The sequence below is a fragment of the Dipodomys merriami genome, unplaced genomic scaffold (assembly GCF_024711535.1).
Source record: "Dipodomys merriami isolate MVZ:Mamm:240054 unplaced genomic scaffold, mDipMer1.0.p SCAF_137, whole genome shotgun sequence".
Lineage (NCBI taxonomy): Eukaryota > Metazoa > Chordata > Mammalia > Rodentia > Heteromyidae > Dipodomys > Dipodomys merriami.
In genome coordinates this window covers 2,941,238-2,968,708 of record NW_027202682.1, presented here as the reverse complement: position 1 = coordinate 2,968,708, position 27,471 = coordinate 2,941,238, and the positions used below count along the sequence as shown (strand labels likewise).

Sequence of the window (27,471 nt, the reverse complement as noted above, 5' to 3'; positions counted from 1 at the left end):
AAAACAAAGTGGGTCTCGAAAGCACCAGCTCAGAAGACCATGAGGACACCAAGTCTGGTAAAGCAGTCTTACTGTCAGCTAGCCGAGGAGGCTGCAGCCCTCACAGCTTGAGCAAAGCGGGTAACTTATATGGCTAGGGGGCTGCGGTGGGGGTTAACAACTGTGGTCAGGCCTGGTCTGGTCACTTAACTTCGAGAAAAGGGCTGAGGACCTAATATGAAGTTGTGAAGTCAAAAAAGGCTAACAGGCCTTTTCCTGCTTCCTAACAATTTTAATACTGCTTTAGTTCTTATGCTTGTCTTTTTTGATGTAAGGTATAAGGGTACACCCTTGTTGAGCACCAAGCACTGGAGAGACTATGCTTTTTCTGTTGAAAGATCTGGGCTCCCTGTGGCTATCACATGAACCATGCCTCCAGCCAACATTTTGATGGTTAATTAGAGATGGAAGACTGTTTTGCCTAGACTGGCTTCAAACCTCAATCCTTCAGGTTGTTATCCTAAATAGGATTCCAGGTGAGACAATACCCAGCTATTAAGGGTCCCTGGCTAACACAATTTAAGATCAGTTTTCCATATTTACAACAATGGAGTACTTGGATTTTAATAGGGATTGTATTGAATCTGTAGATGGTTTGGGGGAGTCCTGTAGTTTCAATATATTGGATGAGGGTGCCTCAAACAACATCAAAGTTATGAACGGTGGAGGCCCTGGTGTCCATGTAGATCTGTAACGCACACACAGAGCAGCAGAGGGGCCAGGAGGACAGCGGCCGGCGCCAGCCCACAGAGCCCAGACACTCACGCAGCTCTCAGTTGTTTCCCTCTGCCTTCAATGACTGTGGTGGGAAAGCACATGATACAACAATTATTATTATTATTTTTTGTTGTTGTTGTTGTTGTTGGTCATGAGGCTTGAACTCTGGGCCTGGGCGCTTTCCCTCAGCTCTTCAGCTCAAGGCGAGCGCTCTACCACTTGAGCTACAGCGCCACTTCCGGTTTTCTGGTGATTTATTGGAGATAGGAGTCTCACGGTCTCTCCTGCCTGGGCTGGCTTTGAACCGCGATCCTCAGATCTCAGCCTCCTGAGTAGCCAGGATTACAGGCGTGAGCCACCGGCGCCCGGCTATTATTATTTTTTTTTTGTCGGTCGTGGGACCTGAACTCTGGGCCTGGGCGCTGTCCCTCAGCTCTTCAGCTGTAGACTAACACTCTACCACTTGAGCCTCAGCCCCACTTCCAGCTTTTTCTGCTTATGTGGTGCTGAGGAATCGAATCCAGGGCCTCATGTATTCAAAGCAAGCGCTCTACCTCTGAGCCACCTTCCCAGCCCTACAAAAATAAGTTAATATGACCAAAACACAGATGACAATTAGTTCTTTGTCCAGTCTGTACTCCCAACCCCTGCAGGACAGAGGAGGTTTTGGCTTTGTAATTGACAATGAAACCAGAACCTGGGAAAGAGTCTGACATTTCTTCCTAAGACCTGTTTAAAACATTAACTCAGTAAGAAGTATCTAGTCGGGGCTGGGAAGGTGGCTCAGTGGTAGAGCACTTGCCTTGCATGCTTGAGGCCCTGGGTTCGATTCCTCAGCACCACATAAGCAAAAAAAAAAAAAGCCGGAAGTGGCACTGTGGCTCAAGTGGTAGAGCACTAGCCTTGAGCTGAAGAGCTGAGGGACAGCGCCCAGGCCCAGAGTTCAGGCCCCCACGACTGGACCCAAAAAAAAAAAAAAAACATTACACAGGTGATTCAGATGAGGCTCTCAGGTTTAAGGAAACTCCAATTTAACACAATTTACTTAAATATAGCCAGATTGGGATTTAGGAAGGGACAGAGAAAGGCTTTTCTTCACTGGGCCACTAGCAGATTTTCTAAACAGGGTTCAGACTTCACTCTCAGTGTGACTGACGTCATCTCCCCCTCTGCCTTCACAACTGCTCTTCATGCCATCGCAGCCACGTCCCTGTGTATTAGTCATGTTTAAAATGTTGTGAATCTAGGGGCTGGGAAGGTGGCTCAGTGGTAGAGCACTTGCCTTGCATGCATGAGGCCCTGGGTTTGATTCCTCAGCACCACATAAGCAAAAAGAAAAAAAGCCAGAAGTGGCGCTGTGACTCAAGTGGTAGAGCGCTAGCCTTGAGCTGAAGAGCTGAGGGACAGTGCCCAGGCCCAGAGTTCAGGCCCCATGACCAGACCCAAAAAAAAATAAAAAATAAAATAAAATGTTGTGAATCTTATATTTTGACATACAAAAAAATCACACTGGTGATCAGACACTGCCTCTTCCAGGCCTAAAGACAGTCATGAGTTCACAGCAGCATTATTTGTAGCAGCCAGAGCAGAAACATCCAAATGTTCATCAGCTGACAAAATGTAGTACATGCATACAAGAAAATACTAGTCAACCATGAAAAGAAATGGAGGATTCACACTCAATGTGGATGACCTTTAAACACATGCCAGCAGAAAAGGCCACGTATTAGCACTTTTTCTTTTTTCTTGTTGGTCATGGGGCCTGAACTCAAGGCCTGGGCTCTGTCCTCAGTTCTTCAGCTCAAGGCTAGCGCTCTACCACGTGAGCCACAGTGCCACTTCTGGCCTTTTCTGCTTATGTGGTGCTGAGAAATTGAACCCAGGGCCTCATACATGTGAGGTGAGCACTCTACCACTGAGCCTGCTTCCTAGTGCCCATATTACTGCTTTTATATAGAATGCTCAATATATGCATGTCAATAAAACAGAAAGCCAGCTGCACTGGTCGCCTCATGCTGTAAGCCTAGCCACTCAGAAGGCTGAGATCTGAAAAGACCAAATGAGGCCAACCAGGGAAGAAAAGTCTCTCCCATCTTCAATTAACACCATCTCCATTAACCAACAAAATGACAGATTAAAGGTGTGGCTCAAGGGGCTGGGAAGGTGGCTCAGTGGTAGAGTGCTTGCCTTGCATGCATGAGGCCCTGGGTTCGATTCCTCAGCACCATATAAGCAGGGGGAAAAAAAAGCCGGAAGTGGTGCTGTGGCTCAAGTGGTAGAGCGCTAGCCTTGAGCTGAAGAGCTGAGGGACAGCGCCCAGGCCCAGAGTTCAGGCCCATGACCAGACCCCCCCCCAAAATAAATAAATAAATAAATAAAGGTGTGGCTCAAGTAGTAGAGCTCAGGCTGTAAGCAATAGCCACAGGAAAGCAAGAGACTGAGTTCAAGCCCCAAGACCATCAAGGAAAAAAAAAATTAGGGCTGGAAAGGTGGCTCAGTGGTAGTGTTTGCCTTGCATGCATGAGGCTCTGGGTTTGATTCCTCAGCACCACAGAAGCTGAGGGACAGCGCCCAGGCCTGGAGTTCAGACCCCAGGACAGACCCAAAAATAAACAAACAAAAATTAATGAGTACCAGGGTATGGGAAAAAGGGAAAGAGACATGATTACTAACACAAACGGCCCTTCCTAGTTGAGAATCGTTGATGATAGGCCCACAACCTTATGAATACACTTAAAATTATTAAATTGCAGCACACTTTAAAAGGGTAAATTTTACAATATGAAATTTTAATTTTCTTGGGGCTGGGAAGGTGGCTCAATGGTAGGGCGCTTGCCTTGCATGCACGAGGCCCTGGGTTCAATTCCTCAGCAGAAAAAGCCAGAAGTGGTGCTGTGGCTCAAGTGGTAGAGTGCTGCTGGCCTTGAGCTGAAGAGCTGAGGGACGGTGCCCAGGCTCAGAGTTCAGGCCCCACGACTGACAGAAAAGAAAAGAGAAAACGTAACTTTCTCTGTCAGCATCATTAGCAGGGGGGCCTCCACGACATTTCCACAGAGGCACAGCCGCGCCCCGCGTAACCGCCAACAGGTGCCCCCATGGCGTCTTCACAGGTGCACACGCCCCGCCCAGACAGGCCCCGTCTTCACAGGTGCACACGCCCCGTCTTCACAGGTGCACACAGCCCCCCACAGGCCGGAGGGGAGCTTTCGGGAGTGAGCTGCTGAAAGACCCCAGTTTCCTAGGATACTTTCGTCAACGGGAAGGCGCCCCAGAAGCCCAGTCTCCAGGCCAGCCGACACAACAAGCAAGAGGAGTTTATTGGGCGTTTGCCCAAACGGGTCTCTGCCTCACGAGGAGAGAGAGAGAGCCCCCAGCAGCGGTTACAGGCATTTTTAAAAGCAAAAACCACAAGATTAACATTTAACACAAGGCGCCCCGTGATTGTGGGTGATCCGGGCATTTGAAAGCCAAGGGTCAGGGGGCTGGCGGACGACTGTCTCTATGGCATGGGGGGCCACATATAGAGTGAAAGGTTTGGACACATCTGAGAGGCTCGAGGCTGGGGCTGATAGTAAGGCCTTTTTGATTTGATCAAAAGCCTGTTGTTCACTTTGGAAAGCAGTCTGGAGGGTCCTTAGAAAGCTAAAGATTGACCTCCCTTGCGACCCAGTCATACTACTTCTAGGCATCGACCCTGAACAACAGGAACCAGGATACAAGGACACGTGCACCTCCATGCTTATTGCAGCACTGTTCACAATAGCCAGGATATGGAAACAAGCCAGATGCCCCACCACAGATGAACGGATCCAAAAATTGTGGTATCTATACACAATGGAATATTATGCAGCCATTAGAAATGACAAAATAGCCGGGCGCTGGTGGCTCACGCCTGTAATCCCAGCTACTCAGGAGGCTGAGATCTGAGGATCGCAGTTCAAAGCCAGCCCGGGCAGGAAAGACCGTGAGACTCCTATCTCCAATAAACCACCAGAAAACCGGAAGTGGCGCTGTAGCTCAAGTGGTAGAGCGCTCGCCTTGAGCTGAAGAGCTGAGGGACAGTGCCCAGGCCCAGAGTTCAAGCCCCACGACCGACCAAAAAAAAAAAAAAAAAAAAAGACATGAGAAAATAATGGCATTTGCAGGGAAATGGATGGAGCTAGAAGGAATCATGTTGAGCGAGGTAAGCCAAGAACGAAGAGACAAACGGTACATGGTCTCCCTGATAAGTGGATGCTAAATCAAAAATATTAGGTGATACGACAAAACTAACAGGACTTAAGAAACAAAGAACTCCCACTCATCTGGTCGAACCACTACTAAATATCCCCATGCTGCTGATCACATGTATGGTGTATAACATGTGAGCACCGTTATATATTACAGACTGTGATAGACAATCTGCTCCAGGAAAGTTAGAATGAACTTGTGACTTTCAATGAGCATCATTATTCCACAATACTGTGAAATTCGGGAAATTATGTAATCACTTAATCACAATCAAAAAAAAAAAAAAACCTCGGGGAAGGGAGGGAGGGAGGGGATGGTAGGGGGAAAACAATGGAGGGGGTAACAATGTTCACGAGGAAGTGTACTCATTACCTCACTCATGTAACTGTAACCCTCTGTATAGTATCTTTACAATTAAAAAAAAAAAAAGCCTGTTGTTCTTTTTCCCATCGACGTGGGGCATTAGCTTTGGTGAGGGGGTGCAGAGGGGCTGCCACGGCGGCACGTCCCGGGATCCACAAGCGGCCAGATCCAGCGCTACCCAGGACTTCCCTCAGCCCGCGGGCGCCACTGCCGGGAGCGGCTGAGGAGCGACCCCCGAGCGGGTCGGCTCCACTCGCCGGTCCGCGGGAAGCAGACGCGGCCTGACCGGGGGTCCGAGGCCGGCGGGCGCAGCGCGCGGGAAGGGCTGGGGCCTGGCGCTCGGGCCGGGCGGCCGCGGGGCCGCGGCGGGGCCTCGGCGGGCCCACACGGGCCCGGGGCCGCCGGACGCGCACGCGCACACCGCAGACGTCTTCACGGACCCCGGGGTCGCGACCCCGGGCCCTCACGCCCGGCGGACGCCGCGCCGGCCCGGCCCTGCCAGGCCGCTCGCTCCCCACAGGCTCGGGGGGCCCCGCGAGGGCGGCCGGCTCCCCTCCCGCACCCCCGCCCCGAGTCCCGCCACACTGACCAGTCTTCGAACCGCGCGCGTCCGGACACACAGCCAGCCAGACGCCGCTTCCGCCCGGCCCCGCCCCGCGGCGTCCGGAAACGCTCGCCGCGGCGCGCCCGCAAAGCACGACGGGAAAGCGGTTAAGCCTCTGCTTTCCCCTCTCCCCCCTCCCCCTGGCGCCTGGTCCCCGACTGCCGCGGGCGCGAGCGCTCTGCGCCTGCGCACCTGCCATTTCCCTCGCTCAGGCGGCGGACGGACGGCGCAGGCGCAGGCGCGAGGCTCTCCGTTGAGACGAAACCGCGGCGCCGGAGGTAGGAGGAGTCGGACTTCGGGCTGCGATCCGCGCCCTGGAGGCGAGGGCTGTCACCCCGGGTCGGCCTCGTTCTCCCGGGGCGGCGGAGCCTTGCTCCCCCGCCTCCTGTCTCGACCCCCTGGCCTGGGCCCCCCGCAGTCGGGCGGCGCCGCGCTGGGCGGCCCGGGGCCCGGGCCCGTCGGGGGCGGTGGGGCCCTGGTCACGGCCCGCCCCGCGGCCGGTGGGGCCCGCCCCGCGATCGGGGTCTTCGGGCCGTCGGGGCCGTTCCCCCTCGGCGGGTGGTGGGGTTGGGGAGGCGGGAGCGGCCGCCCCGCCCCCCCATTCATTCTCGGGGCGCCCGCGGGCCGAGGCGGAGGCGGCCGGGGTCCCGGTCCCCGCGCCGCCCGGTGGCTGGCGGCCTGGAGGCATCCGTTATCGTGGTCCGCAGCGGAGACGCGAGCACTCCAGTGGCCTGTGGAACCTGCGTGCCAAACGGGCCTGCCGTGCCGGGCCCCGCAGCCCCGCGCCTCCCGCCCCCGCCCCCCTCCGATGTCACGCTCTTCGAAGTTCATGAATTCAACAGATGGTTGTTGAGCACTTACTCGTCCAGCTCTCCATTATCGAAGGAGAACACCAAGGAAAATGTAATAGATCCGGACGTTGTGCCCTCCTAAAGTGTTGACTTAGCTGGAGACAGAGAAGTTGATGAATAAAAATATAAGCGCTGGGGGGCTGGGAAGGTGGCTCAGTGGTAGAGCGCTGGCCTAGCATGCATGAAGCCCTGGGTTCGATTCCTCAGCACCACATACTCAGAAAAAGATGGAAGTGGCGCTGTGGCTCAAGTGGTAGGGTGCCTGCCTTGAGCAAACAGTGCTCAGGCCCTGAATTCAAGCCCCAGGACTGGCAAACACACACATACACACACACACACACACACACACACGTTTGCTGGTAGGCTAGAACCACACTGCCTCAGTTTTTTATTTTCTGCCCTGCCACTTCAAAAACTGTGTGAATTGAGCCAGTTCTTCATCCTGCTTGTTTCTGGTCCTGTAAAGAAAGGATGATGAGTAGATTGTATTGTATAGGATTGTTTTAAGGATGAAATGAACTTAACAGTAATTGGAATCATGTCTGGCACACACAGCATACAATAAATGTTATGTATTATGTATGATTATAACCCATGAAAACCACACGTGATGAGAGAGAACAAAGGGGAGTGGAGAGGACCCACTTAAAAGATTCGCAAGGCCACCACTCCTGCAAAACTAGCTACTCAGGGGGCTGAGATCTGAGGATTGTAGTTCAAAGCCAGCCTGGGCAAGAAAGTCCATAAAACTCTTTATCTTCCAATAAACTACTCCAAAAAAGCCAGAAGTGGCTGGGAAGGTGGCTCAGTGGTAGAGTGCTTGCCTTGCATGCATGAGGTCCTGGATTTGATTCCTCAGCACCACGTAAGCAGAAAAAGCTGAAAGTGGCGCTGTGGCACAAGGGACAGCGCCCAGGCCCAGAGTTCAGGCCCCACGACAAGCAAAAAAAGAAAGAAAAAGCCAAGTAAAAGGAAAAAAAAAGATTAGAGGAAGCTTCTGAAAGAAGGGCCAGCCAATACAAAGCAGAATCTAGGTTAGTGTATCTGTCCAGTTTTGAAAAACTAAATAAGTAATCATATTTCCTGGGCAGTGGGGACTGCATTACTATATTTGATATGAGGAACTTTTTGCCATTGGATCATTGTGTTTTTTTTTTTCCTCCAAACCCGAACATTGCATATATATAGTCATCAGTACCTGAGAAGATGGAGAAAAGTGGCATATCAATCATTGTGGCCCTTTTCTGCTGATAAATCTTTTAGCTGGGGGTGGTGTTAGGCCCGAGTAAGGAGATAGGGTCCCTAAACTTGATGGTCATCCTGCTTCTGTGACAGCTTGCCTTCATGGAGTTTGTTTTCCAGCTTTCAGTAAAAACCACTCTCCCATGATGTACGTTATTTTTCTGCCTGTTGGCAGGTGTCTGTTGTCTGGTAGGTCCGTGTTAACCAAGTGGTGCCACACACTTGATAGAATTGTTACTCTGGAGACTTGCCCTATCTCACATGCTCTTTTACCTTCCTGGGGGGGGGGGGGAAATAGCATAAATTAGCAATTGTCTAGTTATACTTTGATGCTTTTAATTTTCTACAGATGTGAAGTTGAATGAACCCACGTCCTTTATGAGAAATGGAGATTTGGGAGAATCATCTGAATGCCACGTTCATACATATTGTAGCTCAGAGGCAGCTGTTGGACAACAAGATACTCTTCAGCTATGAACCTGTAACAGAGGGAGGCTTTAAACCTATTATTTAACTGTGGGTCCAATTTGCAGAAAGATATTTAAATAATTACAGAGAGGAACACAATATTTTAGCTCAGCTGTGCGCACTTCAGTGGCTGGGTGAGAAGCAGGGGGAGGTCAGGAGGGGGAAGCTCAGCTCGGTTAAGCACAGGTTTGGTTTCTTGGCTGTGGATATGCTCCAAGATTGGCCCTCGCTCTCCTAAAGATCAATCTGAGGGCCTTAAAACTGGTCAGATGATGGATGAGTCTGATGATGATTTTAAAGAACTCTGTGCCAGCTTTTTCCAAAGGGTAAAAAAAAATGGAACTAAAGAAGTATTTGCAGAAAAGAAACCACAAAAGACCTCAAACAGCACTCAGATAAGAAACAAATTGAAAAAGACCAAACAACCTGCTACGAAGAAGACCTTTCAAGGCATTGTGGAGAAGAAACCTCCTCCACACAGCCAGGCCACTAGGACTGAACAGCAAGGAGCAATCAAGTCACAAGAAAGCGAACCCACTCCCGCCGTGAACGGAGAAGATGATGTGCTTGCTCCTGCTCCAGACTTTCCTGTGCTCTCGGAAAAGGCACAGAACATCTGGACAGGTAACCAAGCTAGAGTTATTCCAGACCTTTCCAGAGGACATGAGAAGTGATTTTTTTTTTTTTTTGGGGGGGGGTCCAGTCGTGGAGCCTGACCGCTGGGCCTGGGTGCTGTCCCTCAGCTCTTCAGCTCAGGGCTAGCGCTCTACCACTTGAACCACAGTGACTTCCAGCTTTTTGCTTATGTGGGGCTGAGGAATCGAACCTAGGGCCTCATGCATGCAAGGCAAGCGCTCTACCACTGAGCCACCTTCCCAGCCCTATGAGAAGTGATTTGTAATGTTTTGAAACAGGATCAGAAAACCTTGAAAAGCCAGGCACTAGTAGCTCAGGCCTGTAATCCTAGCTACTCAGTAGGCTGAGATCTGAGGCTCACGGTTTGAAGCCAGCCTGGACAGGAAAGTGAGACTCTTGTCTCCCAATAAAATACTCAGAAAAATCCAGAAGCAGTGCTGTAGTTCAAGTCTAGTCTTGAGCAAAAGCAGCTCAGGACAATGCCCAGGCCCTGAGATCAAGCTCCAGGACCAGCACACACACAAAAAAAAACTGTGTTGCAACTGTAGCTAGTACTCCTTAGCTGTGAGTCCTAGATCTGAGGATTCAACCAACCTCAGGTGGAAAACACTTGAGAAAAACTTACCTGTGTAAGTAACAAGTGCTCCCTTTATTCCCTAAGCAATACAGGATAACTGCTAGTTACGTAGTGTTGTAGCTATTCTGTGAAAGGAGAGGTGATGTAAAGAACGTGGAAGGATACGCACAGGTTATATGCAGGTAATACACTGTATATTATCAGAGAGGCTTGTGCAGACTTTGACACTGGCAGGGGCTTCTGCAAGTGTCCAGGGTCGCATGGATGCAGGGAGCGGTGGAGAAGAGGATGGGGTGGGCTTGACCGCAGCTGTAGACCTGACAGAGAAGGGCGGACGAGGCCTTGTGCCAAGATAACTATTGACAAAAAACCAGCAGCCAAGAACTGGAACTAGCTTGCCCACTCCTGTTGCAAATATCAGTCATGGAAAACATAACCCCTTTGTGAATTTTCTTTATGATTATATTTAGAGCCCTTAGTTGTTTGAGAATTTCCTAAGAATAGTTGCATGATGTACTTGACAGGATTACATGCCACTTTTCATATTTTCTTGAAATCCTTCCAAAGTAGCCAATTTGATTAGGCTGCTAAGAAGGCTGTTGAAGGGTGTGCAGAGATCTTTTATTCTTTTTTTCTGTGGGTGTGGGTGTGGGTGTGGGTGTGTAAAGCTTAGCTTTCCTGCCCAGCTACTCTTGGCATATCACGCCATAGATCTGTCACACACAGCTGAGCACCATCCTTGCATGTCAAACATACCACAAGAGTTTGGGCTCCTGAGTTTGGTTTAGATCTTCCTCCTCTTCACTTCCTGCTCTGAGGGAACACTTTTTCCTGGTCAGGGCTGTAGCTCCTCCGGAGCCACTGCTGGCCCTCACGCTGCCCTTGATCCGCCCGTATGTACTGCGGGGTGGACACCCAGCTTCAGAGACCTCAGGACCTCCACTGAAGGCCATCTGTGGATCCCAGGTGATAGAACTGAGCTAGAACGAGATAAACATTTGTCATGAATATTTCTGCCATACTACCTTCATTGAGATGTTTTTCACATTCCTAAAATGCCCTCTGAAAGTATACTTTAGTACATTCAGAGTTGTGCAACCGCAGCCTCACTTTAGAACATTTTTTATCACCCCAAAAGAACCCCCAAACTGCTCAGCACTCACTCCCCCGTCCCCAGTCATTGATTTCCAACAAGACATCGGTCCTGCTACTGCTTGCAAGTCAAGTCAAGCCTAAATGCATTGGCAAAGAACCCCTTGGAGGCTTGAGGCTCACTTACGTCTGGGGGAAAGTCTTTTCTTTGTCCAGAGAGAACAGCTGCTGCAAATACTTTCCTCCTTGCCAGAGAGTGCTCCTGATGGTGACTCCCAGCCTGCCGCATCCTGTTTGACAGCAGCCAGGCCAGGTCCATCCAGATGCCGCGCCGCGGAGCTGGCTGTCCAGCGGATGCAACAGTTTAAGAGAGTAGACCCTGAGCGTTTGAGTCATGCTTCCGAAGAGAACATCCTTGGGGCTGCCCTAGAAGAAGAAGGCCCAGAGAGCCCTTACAAGGAGGTGGTGGCAGGAAACGGTATGGCAAGCATGTTCTGTCTTCTAGTTCTGGAGGAGGTGAGGCAGAAGGAGCCAGAGTTCATTCCTGCTGTGGACGGGGCTGCTGTGCGGCACCTCCCTTCCCTGCTGCACCGGATGTGGCCCCATAATAAAGGCGCCGCGTGAGCTACCCCTCAGCTTGCTTGATAGGATGCCCTTTCCTCCTTTTTTTTCCCCTTTTGTTAGAAAAATTTGCCTTAAAGGAAAAGTTTTTAAAAACTAATGAGTCGGGGCTGGGAAGGTAGCTCAGTGGTAGAACGCTTGCCTTGCATGCATGAGGCCCTGGGTTCGATTCCTCAGCACCACATAAGCAAAAAGAAAAAAGCCAGAAGTGGCACTGTGGCTCAAGTGGTAGAGCGCTAGCCTTGAGCTGAAGAGCTGAGGGACAGCGCACAGGCCCAGAGTTCAGGCCCCACGACCGGAACCAAAACAAACAAACAACTGAGTCACCTGTAGCTTTCTTTCAGATGTAACAGATACCTACACACACACAAATCTTTTTCCTTTTACTTTCTCAGATCTTGTCTTGTGATTATGAACTGGGCAGCAATCTGGGCCAAAATGGTTTAGAATGCTCCACGTATTTTTTTGTGTTTCTACAAACATGCCTTTTTTTTTTCTGCATCAACTGAAAAAGCTAGATATCATGAGATTTCACCCTCAGACGCTCCTACATCGCCACAATTCTATCATTACGCCTAATTCATAACATTGCCTGAGGGCTGGGAAGGTGGCTCAGTGGTAGAGTCCTTGCCTTGCATGCCTGAGGCCCTGGGTTCAATTCCTCAGCACCACATAAGCAAAAAAAAGAAAAAAGAAAAAAAGCCGGAAGTGGCGCTGTGGCTCAAGTGGTAGAGTGCTAGCCTTGAGCTGAAGAGCTGAGGGACAGCGCCCAGGCCCAGAGTTCAGGCCCCATGACTGGACCCAAAACAAACAAACAAACAAACATTGCCTGATGTCTACTTTATATTCCCCCTTCCCCAGTTGTCCAGGAATTCAAGGATATCTTTTGTGGGCTTTATCTGAACAAGTTTAGGATAAGCTCACATGCTGCACTTTGCTGCAGCTCATATAGTCTCCTTTTTAGTTTTTTTTATTTTTTAGCCCACAGCTTCGAGTCGTTTCTTAAAGTTAAGACTTGTAGAACAGTCCCTTGCTTTTTTTTTTTTTTTTTTTTCTTTTTCCTTCTTTACACTCAAGCGGGTCACTGTACCCTGCCATTGTGCTTCCCCTGTAACTGGAGTGACAAACACATACCACTGTTTCCAGACACTGGCTCCCATGGAGTCTCACAGACTTTTTTTTTTTTTCCTCTGGTCATGGGGCTTGAACTCTGGGCCTGGGTGCTACCCCTCAGCTCTTCAGCTCAAGGCTAACACTCTACCACTTGAGCCACAGCACCACTTCCAGCTTTTTCTGCTTATATGGTGCTAAGGAATCGAACCCAGGGCCTCATGCATGGGAGGTGAGCACTCTACCACTGAGCCACCTTCCCAGCTCAAGTCACTTAATTCCATGGGCCAGCCTTGAAATGCAACTCTGTCTCTGCCTCCCAAGTTAGCATTCCAGGCTTACGCCACTGCAACTGGTTCTGAAATTACCCTTTAATAAGCTTCCTAGGCAACCCGTGTGTACTGAAACTTGGGAAGAGGTATTCTCAGAGCTCACAGTGCCCACTCCTCACTTGGCAACACCTCCGACACCAGTGCTGCCAGGCTGTGTCCACGCCACAGAGGTCTGGGGGTGCCTCCAGGCCGTACTCATGGATCTTGAATGCTTCTCTGCAGGGTTTGAGCCCAGACTCCCTGCCACAGACAGCGACGCTGCGGTGGCCTTGGCCCTGCAGCAGGAGCTTGGAAGGGAAGGCACCACCGTGTTTGACGACGGCCTGGAGGAGAAGGGGTTGTTCTTCTGCCAAATGTGCCACAAGAACCTCTCGACGATGACCGTGACCCGCAGGGAGCAGCATGTGAACAGGTAGGGGCACCGTTGAGGGCACCCCCGCCGGACAATACCACACAGGTGAGGATGCCCTTGCTATCATCACACATAGCTCTGCTGAGATGTCATTGTAAAACTGACATATGTATGTCACTCACTTCAAGTGCACAATTCATTGGTAGCCGTTTTGACACTGACAAAGTTGTGCAACCATTGCCACTACCAGTTCTGGATTTTTTTGTCATCTCCCCAAAAAGAAACCTCCCCACTTTGGCAGTCTTTCATACTGTTGCTTCTCACTCCTGAAAAAAAGTCTGTCACTCTGGATTTGCCAATTGTGGATGCATCGCTTCAGTGGAATCATAGTAGTGTCTTCCACTTACAGACTCTTCACGGTTCATCCATGTGGCATATATGGGTTTCATTCATTTTTTGCAGCTGAGTAACAGCCCATTGTATGGCTAGAACATTTGTTTATCCTCTTTGGTGGACATTTAGTTCTATCTTTTGTGTTTTGTTGATTACAGCTGCTGTGGACATAAGTTTTATATACTTGAACAAGTGTTTTTAGTTCTTTGGGGCCATACTTGGGAGTATCTGGCTACCGCTGCTAACACATACCTAGTTTGGCATCCAGGGCTGCCGCAGGAGACACGTAGACTGTGAGGAGATTGGTTCTGGGCCCTGCTAAGCCCCTGTTGGTGTGGGACCGGCATGCACTGCGGTCCACACTGCTGGGGAGCGGCTCCTGTATGTGCTGACTTCCTCCAGGTGCTTGGATGAGGCTGAAGGGATACAGAAGTCTTCTGCACCCCAGATCCCAGAATGCCCCATTTGTGGCAAACCATTCCTCAGCCCCAAGAGCAGAGCCAGTCACCTGAAGCAGTGCGCAGTGAGGATGGAGGTGGGGCCGCAGCTCCTGCTGCAGGCTGTGCGGCTGCAGGCAGCCGAGCCCAGGGCGGGCAGCAACCCCCCTGCTCCCAGGTAAGACGAGGCAAATGCAGCGCTTGCGCTCAAATTATACTTTTTGGAAAAGCTTACTGTCATGTTGGAGGGTCCTCATGGGTCCTGGAAATTACACATTTGGGGAGGAAATCAAGTCCAGTCTTGAAGGGGTTGAGGGAGAGGAGTCTGCGTGTGCATGAGGATGGTTGCTAAAGGACCCTTTGGTGTTTTCGAGTTCCTAAAGACGTTGCTGGTCCCACAATCTGACAATTTTCCTGGCTGGATCTGGCATTTGCTTTAGCCTCCATTTCCAACTTAGTTTGATTTTCATAATGTTAGTGTCAGATTATTCTGCAGAGTTCAAAGAGTTGACTAAACAGAACCAGAGTTGAGCTTATTTATGTTGTAATTTACATGAATGAATGCATGCATATTAAAATAAAGAATCTTCTAGCTGGGACACAGGTGCCTGGCATGCATACCCCAGGCACAAGAGTCAGCCTTGCCCACAGGCTCCCTCCTGCCGAGGACACTGAGTGAGCAGAGCTTTACAGGGAACAAAGGCCCAGGCCTTTCTATGTTTGGGAATTCTTTGCAGTTAGCAAGAGTGAAGGGAAAGTTAAAAGTGGTGGCTGCTTTTCCTGGCAACTGCCTTGCACATGGCTCAGGGTCTCTGGGCTGGGCCACAGCTGAGATCACAGAGGACACAGGTTTCTCCTAGCCCTGGAACCTTCTATATTTAGCATATCCACATGAGTGTCCTGGGACTGGAAGCCTTGAAGCCTTACAACAGACTATCCAAGCCAGTTGCTTGCCTCTCAGATTAAATATGTCTACCTTAAAAATGCCTCTAAGTAATGAAACTAGATGTATGTGGATCCTTCTAGAAGGCTGGTTAGTAGAAAGCTACAGAAACTGAGCACCCCCAAGGGGACCTTGTACCTCCCTCTGCTAAGCCACGCCCAGGCATTTCAGCTTCCAAAAGCAGGCATGGGCGGGCCTAAAGGCCTCCTCCACCGAGTCCCTCACATAGCTCCCTGAGCCCAGGCTCTGCCCCCACGAAGGCAGGGTGCCGGCCCCTGGGCCGCTTCTTTCCCGCTTGGTGGCTGTGGTTAGTATGCAGGTTCTCAGAAACCTGGGTTTGAGTTACGGCTTGCTTAGATCTGAGGCCTCGCCTGAGAAAGTCTGGACTTCCCATTCCAGGGAAGAGCATGAGATTTTGCAAAACAGAGGGTGGAAACTCCTGCGGTGCAGGAAATCTGAGTCTGTGCTCACAGCTACTTCCCACCGCACCCTCCTGTTTCACTGCGGCTCATGCAGGTAGCAGGGGTCCTCTCCAGCCAGAGAGAGACTCCTTCCTGCCAAACTCCCTGGAGTCAGGGGTGCTGCACCTCAGCTCCCAGAGCAGCTGGACAGAGGCACTTCCATGGGGTCTGCAGGAGGCGAGGGCCCCCCACCCCCGCGTGGCCAGTGTGGCCAGGGCTGCCTCTGAGTGCATCTGATTTTAGTAACAGAATCTGCTGGATATCCAGGGAGCCAACTTAAGAGTTATAGAGCAGTGGCTTCACCAGAATCTTTGGCTGTGTAGATACCAATGACAGCTTTGTCCATCTGCCAAAAACAGCCCAGACCCTCCAGTCAGGACCGTGCTGAGAACCTCTGGCCCAGGACTGAATGGGCTCATGTGGAATAGAATCAGCACAGTGAAAGTCTAAGGTGGTGATGGCTTCTGGGCCAGAGATGTGGCTCAAATGGTAGCAGTCTATGCAAGCGCAAGGCCCGGAGTTGAGCCTGGTACCAATACCAGAAAGAGGATGGCAGTGTGTGAGGGACACCTTGATCCCTTCCCTCTCCGCTCCGAGGAAAACAGGCAGGACTCGGCACAAGCCCTCACTTTCTCTGCTTTTTAGCTTCGACTACACCGGAGGTCTGAAACGGAAAAGAGCCACAAACAAGGAGCCACAGAAGAGGCAGAAGGTGAAGCCAGAGCCTCTATCTGAAGACATGCTGATGGCCATGGCTCTATCCCGGTCTGAGATGGAGCAGAGTCCCGCCGTGCCTGCACTCACCCTGGAAAGTGCTTTTTCAGAGCAGATAAGGCTAGGAGCAGGTATGTGTGACTGCCTGGCTGAGAGCTAATGCTGGCGGCTACCAGGATGGTAAACAGATCCACTGCTGACTGAGTCCCTTCTGTTTATCTTTAGAGAAGAAGAGTCGTAAGAAGAGAGTCCTGCTGTCCCCACCACAGTTGTTAGTCCAGGACTCTGAGACCACAGGGAGACAGATCGAGGATCGCGTGGCCCAGCTCCTGGCAGAAGAGTTGGAACTGACCAGCACACCACTGCTTCCTGCCAGCAGGATCCTCAAGGAAGAGTGGGAGAAGGCAGGCTGGTGCCTGCAGCTTCCTGAAGGAAAGCAGAACTTTCTGTGGGAGGGCAGCGCCCTGACCCGAGGCTGGGCTGCAGAGTCCTTCTACACGGACGGCCTGATGCCCCTCATTGTGCCTCAGCAGCCTGCCGGGGTGAGCCTGCCCCCCGCCCCGGTGCACATGTGGAAAGCAGAGAGTCCAAGAGGTAGAGGAGGAAGTCAGAGGGACACTGGCTGTAGATCATTTCTTTTTGGAGGAACCAAATGGCTCTCCTGGTTAAGAAAAGGGAGGATTTGGGGCTGGGAAGGTGGCTCCATGGTAGAGTGTTTGCTTTGAATGCCTGAGGCCCTGGGTTCGATTCCTCGGCACCACATAAGCAGAAAAAGCCGGAAGTGGTGCTGTGGCTCAAGTGGTAGAGCGCTAGTCTTGAGCTGAAGAGCTGAGGGACAGCGCCCAGGCCTAGAGTTCAGGACCCATAACTGGCAAAAAAAAAAAAAAAAAAAAAAAGAAAAGGGAGGATTTGGGCTCCTGAAATTTAGCGTTTGGAGAGTTTGTTTAAAATACAGAGTCCAGGGGTTGGGAATGTGGCTTAGTGGTAGAGTGCTTCTCTAGCATGGATGAAGCCCTGGGTTTGATTCCTCAGTACCACAGAAAAAGCCAGAAATGGTGCTGTGGCTCAAGTGGTAGAGTGCTAGCCTTGAGCAAAAGAAACTCAGGGACAGTGCTCAGCCTCTGAGTTCAAGCCCAGAACTGGCAAAAATAAATAAATTGAAATTAATTAAATATAGAGTCCAGGCTCTATCCCCTGGATGCAGTAAAATCTGAGCTGGGGCCCTGGACCTGCATTCTAAATGCGTGCACCAGACATCCCTGCTCCAGCACTGAGCCAGTGCTCAGCTGCCTGCAGCCATACGGATGGCACCAGGGGCAGTGGGCTCTCAGGGGCTCTTCCAACTTTCAGGTAAGCTTGCACAGACCTGGAGGCACAGGCAGGCTCGGGCCGTGATGGAAGCCTGCTGACACAGTGGAGGGGAAGCTCCTGGGGCTGCCGCTGCGTGTGTGTTCACCACAGTGACCGCTCATCTTGGTTTCCCACCGCCTTCAGGAGCCTGAACTTGAGCTGGTGCTATCTGAACAGCCACCTGCCCTCCAAAGCAGTCCTGCTGTCAGTCCTGGCTGTCAACCACCGTCGGCCAGCCAGAGGGAGCACCAGGCGCTCCAGGACCTCATGGACTTGGCCAAGGAGGGGCTGAGCGCCAGCCCATTACCCATCAGCTCAGAAGGTGAGACTGGGGGATGTCGAGGCTCACCCACCAGTTCCCAGGCAGGCTGGACCCCCGCCGTGTGCCCGGGTGAAGGCAGCACACAGAGAACACAGGCTCGGGTTCTTTTGTTTCCTCGAAGTGAATATGATGTAGACACTTAGGTCTGTCACAATTTCCTTAAACTTTAACCAAAGACAGCCTAGTTTTGTCTGTCTTCCTGGGGGAGCTTAAGTGGTCAGAGGAGCCTGCATGAAATGAAGATGCCCTTGGGTCCAGCGAGGCCTGCCTTCCATGTGGTCTGCTTGGCAAACGACGGCTTCCAGGCCTGACATCGTTTTAATGTGGAAATCCTTCTCTCAGGTTTGGATGTGATGCCCAGCCAACTTCCCCTGACTGGGTTTGTCCTGTCTCCCGAGGAGAAGCCCCTGGAGAGGAGCAGCCTCGCCTCGGTAAGGACGGGGCATGTGTGCCGCAAGCCAGCCTGTCAGCTCTGCCCTGGCTTTGTGGTCTTACTACGGGTGCTCGTGCCCCACGATCTCTGCTTTCCATAGGGTGGACATATCCTGATAACCCCAGAATAGAGCAGCTGAGAGCCCATTCCCTTCATCTGTCCCCTTGTCAGGCTAGAAAAGAATGCTGTCCTCCTGCCTTTGGACACTGTGGATACCTCAACAGCTGAGCCCCATCGCCAGCTTCGTCCTGGGGGTCCAGAGGGATCTTAGATTGCCTGTTTCACTGAGGCACTCGCTTGGGACTTACTGGGCCCTTGTGCGCAGGTGTCTTGAACTGGTCTCAACCAGCAGTTCAGTATCCTGTGTTGGAGATGGAAACTTTATAGAGTTCTGGGTGTCATCCATGAGGACCAGTGTCAGCCCAGCACCAACCTGGTGATGTCCCTCCCGTGGCCTCAGAGTGGCAGGTCCCTGAGCAGCTCCAGCTCAGGGTGTGGGTTTATTCTGGATGGCCAAGGGCCTTAACATAACCCAGGGGCGGGGACCCCCCACCACCTGGTGGACACTTTGTGGAGTGCAAACGAGCACCAAGGCTCTTGGCCCTCCCCAGCGCCCTCAGGGCCAGGTAGAAGCAGCGATGGAGGAAGCTCACTGCGCTGTCCTCTGCCTCACTGCAGCACTCCCTCCGCTTGCTGGTCTCTGACTTTGGCACCATGGTCAATAACCCACACCTGAGCGATGTCCAGTTCCAGACAGACAGCGGGGACACGCTTTATGCCCACAAGTTTGTTCTTTACGCCCGATGTCCGCTGCTCATTCAGTATGTAAGTACTCAGGTTAGCAGCAAGCTAGCGCCTCCCTCGGTCGCACACCTGCCTGGCCTTCCCACCTCCTCCATCTCACCCACTATGCTCTGCTTCAGTGAGAAGTGGGAGGTAAGAAATGGCCTAAAGGTTGGGAAATGTCCTATTTTCAGTTCCTTTAAATAAAAACCCTTTCTTGCCCCCAGAATTGTTTCTTTTCTCCCCCATTTGCATCATTATGAATTTTCACTATTGATCTCTAAGGTTTAGTGTCTCCTCCAATGTGTTGACTTACAAGAATTCAGTAAACAGTAATGTTTTTGTCAGAAGGTTCTAGAGCCCAGGATACATCTATCAGGTGAAAACCAAGCAGTTCCTTGAACATCCACTTCACTATGACTTTGAAAATGAAGGTCCAGCCTGCGGAATTCTGGGCAAGAAGTGTCACACGTGTCACCCACTCTTCCTGGGGTCCGGTGCTCTCTGAGGCCAGAAACTTCACGGGCGCCCCTCAGTCACTGTCCACACCAGCAACAGCTGTCCATCAGTACGCCTCTGCATTTTGTTGTACTTAGGTAAACCGTGAAGGCTTCTCTGCTGTGGAGGACGGGGATCAAACCCAGCGTGTCCTGCTGAGCAGCGTGAGGGCCGAAGCAGTCTGCGCATTCCTGCAGTATCTCTATGCCGCAGACCTAGACCTGCCTTCCCACCTGGCTCCCGACCTGCACACTCTGGCCCTCAGGTTGAGATGATTAACTCCGTGTGCTCCACAGTGTTTGAGTGTCAGGGACAGGGGCTGGCAGGCCATCAAAAAGACTTCCCAGCAGGGCTCTGGCAGCTCACACCTATAAACCAGCTACTCGGGAGGTTGAGATCTGAGGGTCATAGTTTAAAGCCAGCCTTGACAGACAAATCCATGAGACTCTTCAGTGATCCAACAAAAAGCTGGAAATGAAGGTTTAGTTCAAGTGGGTAGAGTGCTAACCTTGAACAAAGAAGCTAAGGGAGAGCTCCCAGCCTGGCAAGCCCCAGTGCAAACACATTAGAAGAAGAAAAAACAGAGCCCTCCAGTCTTGTTTATATCTTTTAACCCCAAGTTTATGGCCAGCAGCCCCCCTGCATCGAGCGTTGCAGTTGAAGTCAGTGGAGCACTGGCTGAAAGGCCTCTCTGGCATGTTATGACTGGCGCATGGCCTCAGTACCCCACATAGCACACCTCCTCGATGGTCCCCACGAGGTCGGGATAGTAGCAGCAGGGCTCAAGGGGAGGGGGAGGGTGTCTGGGGCAAAGGCCCATTCATCCCAGGCAGCACTGCCCTCAGGTGCTTTTCTGGGGGTCTAAAATGCACCGACTAGCTGGCAGCCCTGCCTGTCTGGAGGGCCTGCCAGGGGAAGTCAGCCCCTGCTATCACTGCTCTGCCAACTCCTGGGATGTACAGAAAGTCCGACCCCCTTTTATGTTTGCAGCTGTGGAGGCCTCGCATTCAGAAAGCCTGGGTGTAGGAGAGTGGAGGAAGGCCACAGTGAGGTGCACCTGTTCCTCGTGCAGGCTGCTCTGGCCACTGGCCCCAGTGCCCAGAGAAGCCTCTGTGCAGAGCACTGGTAACCCAGTTTTCCTGTTGCAGGTTTGGTGTGAGTGACCTTGCTTATCTGTGTGAACAAGTGCCAGTTGTGACAGACATGGAGTGTGAACAACAGGAGAAGGAAGATGAGAATTGTGAAAGCAGAGCAGAGAATTTCCAAGAACTCTTGAGGTCAGTGTGGGGAGATGAAGAGGAGGAAGCAGAGACTTTGTTGAAATTTGAGGGCCACAAAGAAGACAGAGAAGAAGTGAATGAAGCAGAAATGGAAGAAATTTATGAATTTGCAGCGACTCAACGGAAGTTGCTCCAAGAGGAAAAAGCAAGAGACAAAGACAGGGACGAGGGTCAGCTCGGGGAGGACGGTCACGGCACAAAGCCTGCCCAGCGAGGAGGCCAGGGAGACGAAAAGCTGGAAAAGCCAGAACAAGCGGAGTCAGTTTGGCCAGAAAAAGCTGAGACTCCAGCCAGCTGGGAAAATTCAAAACACCCCCTTCTGCTCCAGGACCAGTGCTCAGACCAAGTAGAGAAGGCAGAGACCCAGGAGCAGGAGGCAACGATGGAGATGTCTGGACGCGCCAGCTCCTGCAGCCCTTCTGCGGGCTGCCGGGCAGGGAGTAAAGATGGCTCCCCCGTGCACCCAATCACGGTCCATGATTATGAGCGACTCCTTGCGTCAACTCAAGATGAATTCTTTGAACTGTCCCCAACACCAAGCAGTCACAATGAGCACAACGACACGGTCGAGGAGTCAGGGACAGACACAGTCTGTCCCCCGACCCCTCAGCAACCCCTGTGCAGCGGCCTCAAACAGTCCCCTGGGAGTGGACGTCCCAGCGAGTCCCAGCCTCACCTTCGCCACACCGGCAACACGCCCCTGCCAGCGCCCCACTCGCACAGTGGCGTTTCCAAGATGGCTTCCCCAAGATCAGCCTCTCCAGTTAAACCGTCAAAGCGCAAGAGGGACAATAGCTACCTTACAGTACTTAAGGAGCCAGGCCACCAGAGAGGCAAAAGACCGAGTTCCACACTGAAAGGCAAAAACAAGAGCATTCACATTTCCCCAGAAAATCCTCAGCCCATTGACCTGACCCAGTCAAAGTGTGACCACTTGAGCTCCAGGCCCCAGAGTCCCCCATCCCATGTGAACAAAGAGGATGAAGTCATCCTGTTGCTGGATTCAGATGAAGAGCTGGAGCTTGAACACACGAAAACCAAGTCAGTTTCTAACGACCCCCCAGGAGGGAATGTCCTAGAAGTCAGCCTCAAGTCCTCCGAGCTGTTTCCAGCCATTGATGTGGACGCAGATCAGGAAGACTCTCCGAGCCCACTGGGGAGAGGAGTCGGGCTGCAGCCAGAGGAAGGGGACAGTCAGCCAGACCGGCAGGTCACGGTGGGTGGCAGAGGTTCACCTGAGCTGTTCTGTGACCAGGACAGCAGCCCTGAGGAGGACGCCACCACAGACACGTCGTGGCTGGTGCCTGCCACCCCCCTGGCCGGCAGAAGCCGTGACTGCTCATCACAGACCCAAATCACAAGCCTCAGGATGAGGCCCTCAGCAGACAGGAAGGCTCGGCGCCTGTCCAAGACCTCCACAAAACACAGGCCTGGGCCAGAAACAGCACAGTTTTCGGTCACCAGGCCCCATGTGTCACCCGTCAGCTGCCCCTACTCTAGGCGCCACAGGCTCTCTTTGCTGGCACCAAGTCCTGCCACAAGAAGCTGCCCCGATTTCACTCGGCAGTACCAGAAACATTCTCCACCGGGGCTGGGCCTGCCAAATGAGATTGCCGTGAGTGAAGTGGTAGAAGTTGGAGACAGTGAAGATGAGGAAGAGGTGGTGGTGGCCTCCCATCCGGCTGACAGCAGCCCCCTTCAGGACAGTGACCCCCCAGTTCCCGCAGGTAACTACTCTTGGCACGTTGAGCCTCTTTCACCAATTCCAATTGACCACCTGAACCTGGAGCGGACGGGCCCTCTGAGCACCAGCAGTCCCCGAAGTCAGACCCAGGAGGCCCTGGACAGTGGTGGCCGCCTCTCCCCAGGATTCCCAGATACCAGCCTGAGCCGGGGAAGCGTGGCCGCCCAGGGAGCACTGCCAGCGCGGCCCCCACGGGCCAGCACACCAGGAAGCAGCAGGCTGAGCTTCCTGAACCCAGCTCTGTGGGACGACTGGGATGAGGAAGAGAACTCTCCAGAGGCTCCTTTTGCAGCACAGACACCAAATGCCCAAACTCAGAAACCAGCAAGGCCAGAGACACCAAGTAAGTGGCCTGGGAAGGGCCTTATGTTTTACACTGACTTCGCGAATGGGTCTGGAGCTGGGTAAAAGCAATGCCAAAGGCCTTGCTCACCTGGACAAGACTCTCCCACTGCCTTCCAGACCCTTCTCCACAGCACAGGAGACTCAGATAGCTACCAACATCTATTTCATAGCCAGTCAGTCAGCTTTTCCTCAGCCTGCCTGGTCTCCATCTAAATGTTCACCTGGACACTTGTTAAAAAAAAAAAAAATCTGGGCCTTGGCTGGCAATGCAGCTTAGTGGTAGAATGCTTGCCTAGAATGCATGAAGCCCTGGGTTCGATTCCTCAGTACCACATACACAGCTGCGGCTCAAGTGGTAGAGCGCTAACCTTGAGCTGAAGAGCTCAGGGACAGCGCCCAGGCCAGAGTTCAGCCCCACGACTGACCAAAAAAAAAAAAAAAAAAAAAATGTCTGGAGCAGCACCCTGAGATGAAGCCCTCACCTGAGCCCTGGGATCAGGCAAGCCCGAGCAGCCGCAGCGCCTCCCGTCCCCACCCCCACTCTGGCCCCTGTGCCCCGCCACGCGAGTATATGGTTTTGACTGACACACCCATGACGGCACCCCTTCCTGTGCTCACTGGTCATTCTCCATCTTACTTGGAGAAGTTGCCTGCCCTGATCTACCCATTGCTGGCTGGAGTCTTTCAATGCTGTATTTCTCTTGGTGACACTCCCAGGACTGGAAGTAGTGACAAGCCCGTCTCCCTCATGCTGAGACCTGTGCTTCTTGTGCTTACCCCAAAGGTGCTGATCAGAAGAACCTGCCCCCCAAAGTGCCCATAACTCCCATGCCACAGTACTCCATCATGGAGACCCCGGTGCTGAAGAAGGAACTGGACAGGTGGGTGTCTTTCAGCGCTTTCTAATACTTGGTCTTTTCCATCCTGTGCATAATTGGGCCTGGAAAGCCTGGAGTCAGAAGGTCCCGTGCGTGGCCCTGCAGTGGGCTGTGTGTGGGAGGGAGGTCCTACAGTCTGTCTCTAGGGAGCATGTGGCTGGGGCAGGGACCCGCCTGGCTTTCTGCATTTTGTTGCCAGGTTATTTGATCCCACGAAGCCAACCCGTTTCCACTGGGAAACGGGTCTCCATGCTCTCCCCTGGGGTGGAAGTGGGACTGTAGCCACACAGTGTTTAAGTGAACACTGCTCTGTTTCTCTGTGCAGATTTGGAGTCCGCCCATTGCCCAAACGCCAGATGGTTCTAAAACTAAAGGAGATTTTCCAATATACGCACCAGACCCTGGAGTCAGACTCTGAGGATGAGATCCAGCCCTCCCAGGTGCCCCCCGAGGTGCCTTCCAGCCAGACCCTCACCACTGACACCGACAAGCCTTCGAGCGCCAGAGGCCACACCCAGCTCACGGCATCCCTGAGTCCTGGGACCCAAAGGTCCAAGGGGCCTACGAAGACCAGGGGCCCCCAACCTTGTGTGCTGCAGCCCGGTGAAAGCATCCCACTCCTGAGCAGGTCACCAGCCCGTGGGCCACCTCCAGCCTCTCCAGGTCCTGCCGGTGACACCCAGTTCCTAGGCTCCCAGGAGTCAGTGGCCACCTCCGTGGACAGCAGTGACAGCTCCTTTAGCTCACAAAGGTAACCAGATGGAGGCCACAGGTCAGCACCACTCGATATCCTCTGAGCAGCGGGGCTGAGAGGGGGTCAGCCCAAGTCCAGGAGCCCAGTGATTTCTAGGCTTGAGCTGTTAGAAACCCAGGTGATTTAGAAAGCCCTTTCCCTCCCTGCAGCAGGCCCTGTCCCACCCTGGCTCTCCAGCTGAGGAGGAACTCCAGCCAGCCAGCTGCAGAGCCTGGGGGCCCAGCTGCCCGCAGGGCACGCTGAGGAGCATCTTGCGACCTGGGGGTTGGCCCTGCCATGTGCCAGGTTCCACCGGGCCATAAAAGCTCCCTCTGTCAAACCTGCCCTTAGTCCAAGGGGTATCACAAAATGTCATCTGTTCTTTCCAGTTCTTCCTGCGAATTCGGAGCAACCCTTGAGTCTGCAGGGGAAGGGGAGGAGCTGAGCGCGTCGCAGGCAGCCATCCAGACAGCAGACATGGAGGCGGCACTGCGCCGCTACGTCCGCTCTAGGCCGGACCTGTACCAGAAGGTGCTGAAGTACCAGCCCCTGGAGCTGGCAGAGCTTCAGGCGGAGCTGAAGCGGGATGGCATCCACATAGCCACAACCAAGCTGCTGGACATCCTGGACACCCAGTGCATCACCTTCACCACCGCTGCAGCCCGGAAGGAGAAGCTCAAGAAGAGAGGGCAGCAGCGCATGGGCAGGAAGAGAAAGGAGCGGAACTAACAGGCCCCCATCCCCCCACTCCGATCCGCTCCAGTCCACGGGCCGTCTGTGAGAGCCTTGGAGCCCGCGGGGGTCAGGCCGCCACAGGCATGTCACCCTCAAACATCAGCCTGGGCCTGGACAACAGACGTGCCTGCACCCTTCCCTCTGCTCTCCACAGCGGGGCCATTCTTCCCACGGCCTGTAGGGTCTGACCCTCCCTCAGTCGCACAGCGTGTCTCCCCCTAGCCCAGCAGTCTCCCCCCATGTGTTCACGAGGTCTGACTGCTCCCCATCTGTCAGGGTCGCTAGGCCCAAAGCACAACTGTCCCAGAGTGCACCGAGGTGGACGTCAGGTCCAGCTGCCTGCCCGGCTCGGTGGCACTCAGGCTAATCTCAGCCACCACTAGCAGACCAGGCGGGCGCGCCTCTCACAGCCACACCCAGGTGCTGCGCCTCCTGGTGTCCCTCCCAGACACCTGTCATCACCAGCAGTCTCCAGATGGGACAGGGGACCAGGGCTCAAGTCTGAAACCCCCCCAACAGACATGGTGAGTGGCTGCGGGTTCCACCCACCTGTGTTAAAGCTGCGGCCCAGAAGCAGTATGGAACACACAGAAGGTTGGGCCTCCTCATCCTGCGTATGACCTCATCTTAAATACAGTGCAGTTGGTTTTTTATGATGTGCAATAAAACAAAGGCGGCTTTATAGCAATGTAGATACGTGTTCCAGTAAAGTCACTAGTGATGCGGGCCACGAGTTCGATGGCTGCTGACTCTCCATTTCTCTCTGTTCATTTCTCATGTGCGTCCCCTGTCCCCGTCCCCTGTCCCCACGCCAGGTGACCCTGCGAGAGGCACTGAGCCCGACCCCCACTGCTCAACAGTGTCACCAGCACAGGCGGGCCCCTCCAGATCCAGTGGGATCCCTTTTTTCTGATATTTATAAATTCCCCACATACAAAGTTATGGATATGGCAGATGGTCCAGGCGGCCTGCAGGAGGCGCACATGTGTGCCAACTTTCCCCAGACCCTGAGCCCTCTGCCATGCGGCAGGTGCGGCTTGTCCAGGACAGCACCAGCTCCTTCCACAGAAGCTGCTCAGCAGGCTGCAGAGCTGCCTCTGGGCACCTGCAGCAAGGCTGGAGAAGCCAAGTGGGCCCAGGGCTGCTCCGCGGATGAGGCGGGAGGAGGAGCTCCCTTCCAGAAGCTGGAACCACACCCTGCAGCAGAACTGGTGTTCGTAGGACACAACCTGATCCTCCACACCTCACTGTGACTTGACCAGCCCTCTGGCCTGTCTACTTCCTGTGTGCGGCCCAGCCCTGGCTACGGCCTGGCCTTGTCCCATGGAAACAGCCAAAAGAGAAACACAAGCTTAGCTTGGGCAAGGAGCCACCGGCCCAGCCAAGGGAGTAAAGGCCTGGACACTGGGGTCTGTATCTGACGCCACACTGACTGCACCGCTGGACAGAAAGCCGAGAGTGAGAGCTACTCTTCACATGCATGCGCGCATGCACACACCACACACATTACCACCACCACACACACCAGGAGAACGGCCCGCCTACTTCAGCCTGCTCAGTGAAAATACAGATCAGGCCCGAGGACACTCCTCTGATATAGGGATGGGAGGCGGGTGGGTCTGGAAGGTTGCATGGAAGAGGCTTGGCATCTGTCCGTGGGAACCGGTGAGCCTCTCTGGCCTGTTGCAGATCACAGACTCATTCGACCCCTGTGGTTTTCAACATCCTGTGGGCGCCTGGTTTCAGACACCGTTGCACCCCACAGCTGAGGCTCCGCCTGCCAGGAGCCTCACCAGGCTTCTTGAGGGGCCACTGTCTGTCCCACCAGCACCCAACAAGTTTTGGGGTACTTGGAAAGCACAGCTGGACGGGAGGGCGACAACGGCTCCTGAAATAGCGTTTCTGACACTGGGCTGTTTAAACCCACAGGTTTCTTTGCTCCCCACTCCATTTTTAAGACAGGATCTCACTACATCGCCCAGGCTGGCCTGGCACTTGCAATACAGAACAGACTGGCCTCAAACTGAAAATCCTCCTGGCCCAGTCTCCCGAGTGCTGAGGTGACAGGCAGGCCCCAAACAGCATCTCCAGTGGGCTACCTGAGGTTCCCCCACATCCATCATGCGGGAGGAGGGTTGACAGCAATCCCACGTGGAGTCCCACAGCTCTCTGAACTCCCCGGTCTCCC

The 27,471-nt window shown here is 53.1% G+C and overlaps 1 protein-coding gene across 3 annotated transcripts; it reads left to right on the top strand.

Annotated features, from left to right (window-relative positions):
- The first annotated feature begins 6,145 nt into the window (after positions 1–6,145).
- Positions 6,146–26,037, top strand: LOC138825493 (structure-specific endonuclease subunit SLX4-like). 3 transcript variants are annotated; one of them, XM_070020130.1, is made up of 15 exons: positions 6,146–6,231; positions 8,396–9,138; positions 11,073–11,297; positions 13,105–13,294; positions 14,030–14,242; positions 16,114–16,313; positions 16,408–16,724; positions 17,677–17,854; positions 18,197–18,285; positions 18,966–19,112; positions 19,667–19,833; positions 20,717–22,935; positions 23,722–23,818; positions 24,141–24,566; positions 24,938–26,037. In XM_070020130.1, the coding sequence occupies exons 2-15, from the start codon at positions 8,784–8,786 to the stop codon at positions 25,275–25,277; spliced, it is 5,163 nt and encodes a 1,720-aa protein (XP_069876231.1). In that variant the 5' UTR covers positions 6,146–6,231; positions 8,396–8,783; the 3' UTR covers positions 25,278–26,037. The 3 variants fall into 3 exon arrangements, with proteins under 3 accessions (XP_069876231.1, XP_069876233.1, XP_069876232.1); XM_070020131.1 differs by lacking the exon at positions 6,146–6,231 and adding an exon at positions 6,770–6,856; XM_070020132.1 differs by lacking the exon at positions 14,030–14,242.
- The last annotated feature ends 1,434 nt before the right edge of the window (positions 26,038–27,471 follow it).